Here is a 1,320-nt window from a genome sequence, read left to right on the forward strand (position 1 = left end):
AGTACACAAAGGCTCACGGTGGACTAAAGCACTGGGATGATCTCGCTGAGAAGAAGTCGGGTCTTCTTTATGGAGCCATTGAGGAGAGTAATGGATTTTACAACGCTCCTGTTGCCAGGAACGTTCGCTCCCGTATGAACGTCCCCTTCGTGATCAAGGATAACGATGATGACTTGAAGAAGAAGTTCCTCGCTGAGGCTAAGGAGGTCGGTCTCGTCACCTTATCTGGTCATAGGAGTGTTGGTGGTCTTCGAGCCAGTCTATACAACGGTATGCCTCTGGAGGGTGTACAGCGTCTCGTCGAATTCATGCACAAGTTTTACACCGAGAACAAGTAGACTGAGCTCATCGAGCGAAGGCTTGATTTTGTTCACACACTATGATGTGTATTCGTGTGTCAAGATAGTAGTTCAGGGAGTCGTGATAGCTTCGTGTTTACCCTCGAGGTAAGGGTCTTACCCTGTGGATTTTTTCTATCATAGTAATGCATGAAGGCGTTGTGTTGAACTATTGAGGTTTGAGGTTGTTTCGAAAACGATATTTTTGTGATGAGTCGCGACTGACGGTACTTTGCGAGAAAGTTTGGAAACGAGAGGGGTTTCCGGTAGTGTTTTCACAGTAGAAATGCCCAAACGTAAGAATACGGGCGCGGAGGATTCGAGACGGAAGCGACAGAGAGGGGATGGTAAGCCCAGGTTTCTGGAGGAACCACAGGTCTACGTGAAGGATGGTATGCGGTTCGTCAAACCCTACAGGTAAACCGGTTGTTTGATCGACAAGGTCGATCAATCACGCGCTGGGTTAGTTGAAATTGTCTAATAGCTTAGTCGTTGGTTCAGAAACAACTCCAACTGTTCAGAGTTTGTGACAAAGACAATGTTCTTGTCATAAACTTTTTGATTGTGTACGGCGTATTAGGTTCGAGTTCCGGTGTTATATCAAGAAGCGATGGTTGGGAAAGACTCTACTCGATATATGTAATGGCTATAGTGCTCTTATGTTACACTGGAGAACGTTAGGCCTTCAGGCGAAGCGGAATTTATGGCCCAGCCTCCCGAATACTACGAGAATGCGATCAAGGAAGGGAAGATTACGATTGACTTCAGTGAGGAAACTAGTGGCGATGTGTGCTCGGTCCACTCGATTTTCTTGAGATGTATTTCCCAATTAAATTCTGTTGCAAGTTCTTAAGGAAAGCGCTATGCTTTCCACCGTACAGCTTCATAGAATAGCTGAGGTTCACCATCGTATGATAATATCCTATGAAAATCGTGTAGTTGCCGAATTCTTAGAGCCGATTATGGCAGGGAGATTATACCG

General features: G+C 45.7%; 1 protein-coding gene across 1 annotated transcript; it reads left to right on the forward strand.

Moving 5' to 3' along the window:
• Positions 1-134: 134 nt before the first annotated feature.
• On the forward strand, positions 135-338 carry Pmar_PMAR013784 (phosphoserine aminotransferase, putative; the record flags this gene model as incomplete). Its single annotated transcript, XM_002772587.1, has 1 exon — positions 135-338. The coding sequence occupies one exon, from the start codon at positions 135-137 to the stop codon at positions 336-338; it is 204 nt and encodes a 67-aa protein (XP_002772633.1).
• Positions 339-1,320: the final 982 nt, after the last annotated feature.

The sequence above is a fragment of the Perkinsus marinus genome, assembly GCF_000006405.1.
Source record: "Perkinsus marinus ATCC 50983 genomic scaffold scf_1104296960708, whole genome shotgun sequence".
NCBI lineage: Eukaryota > Perkinsozoa > Perkinsida > Perkinsidae > Perkinsus > Perkinsus marinus.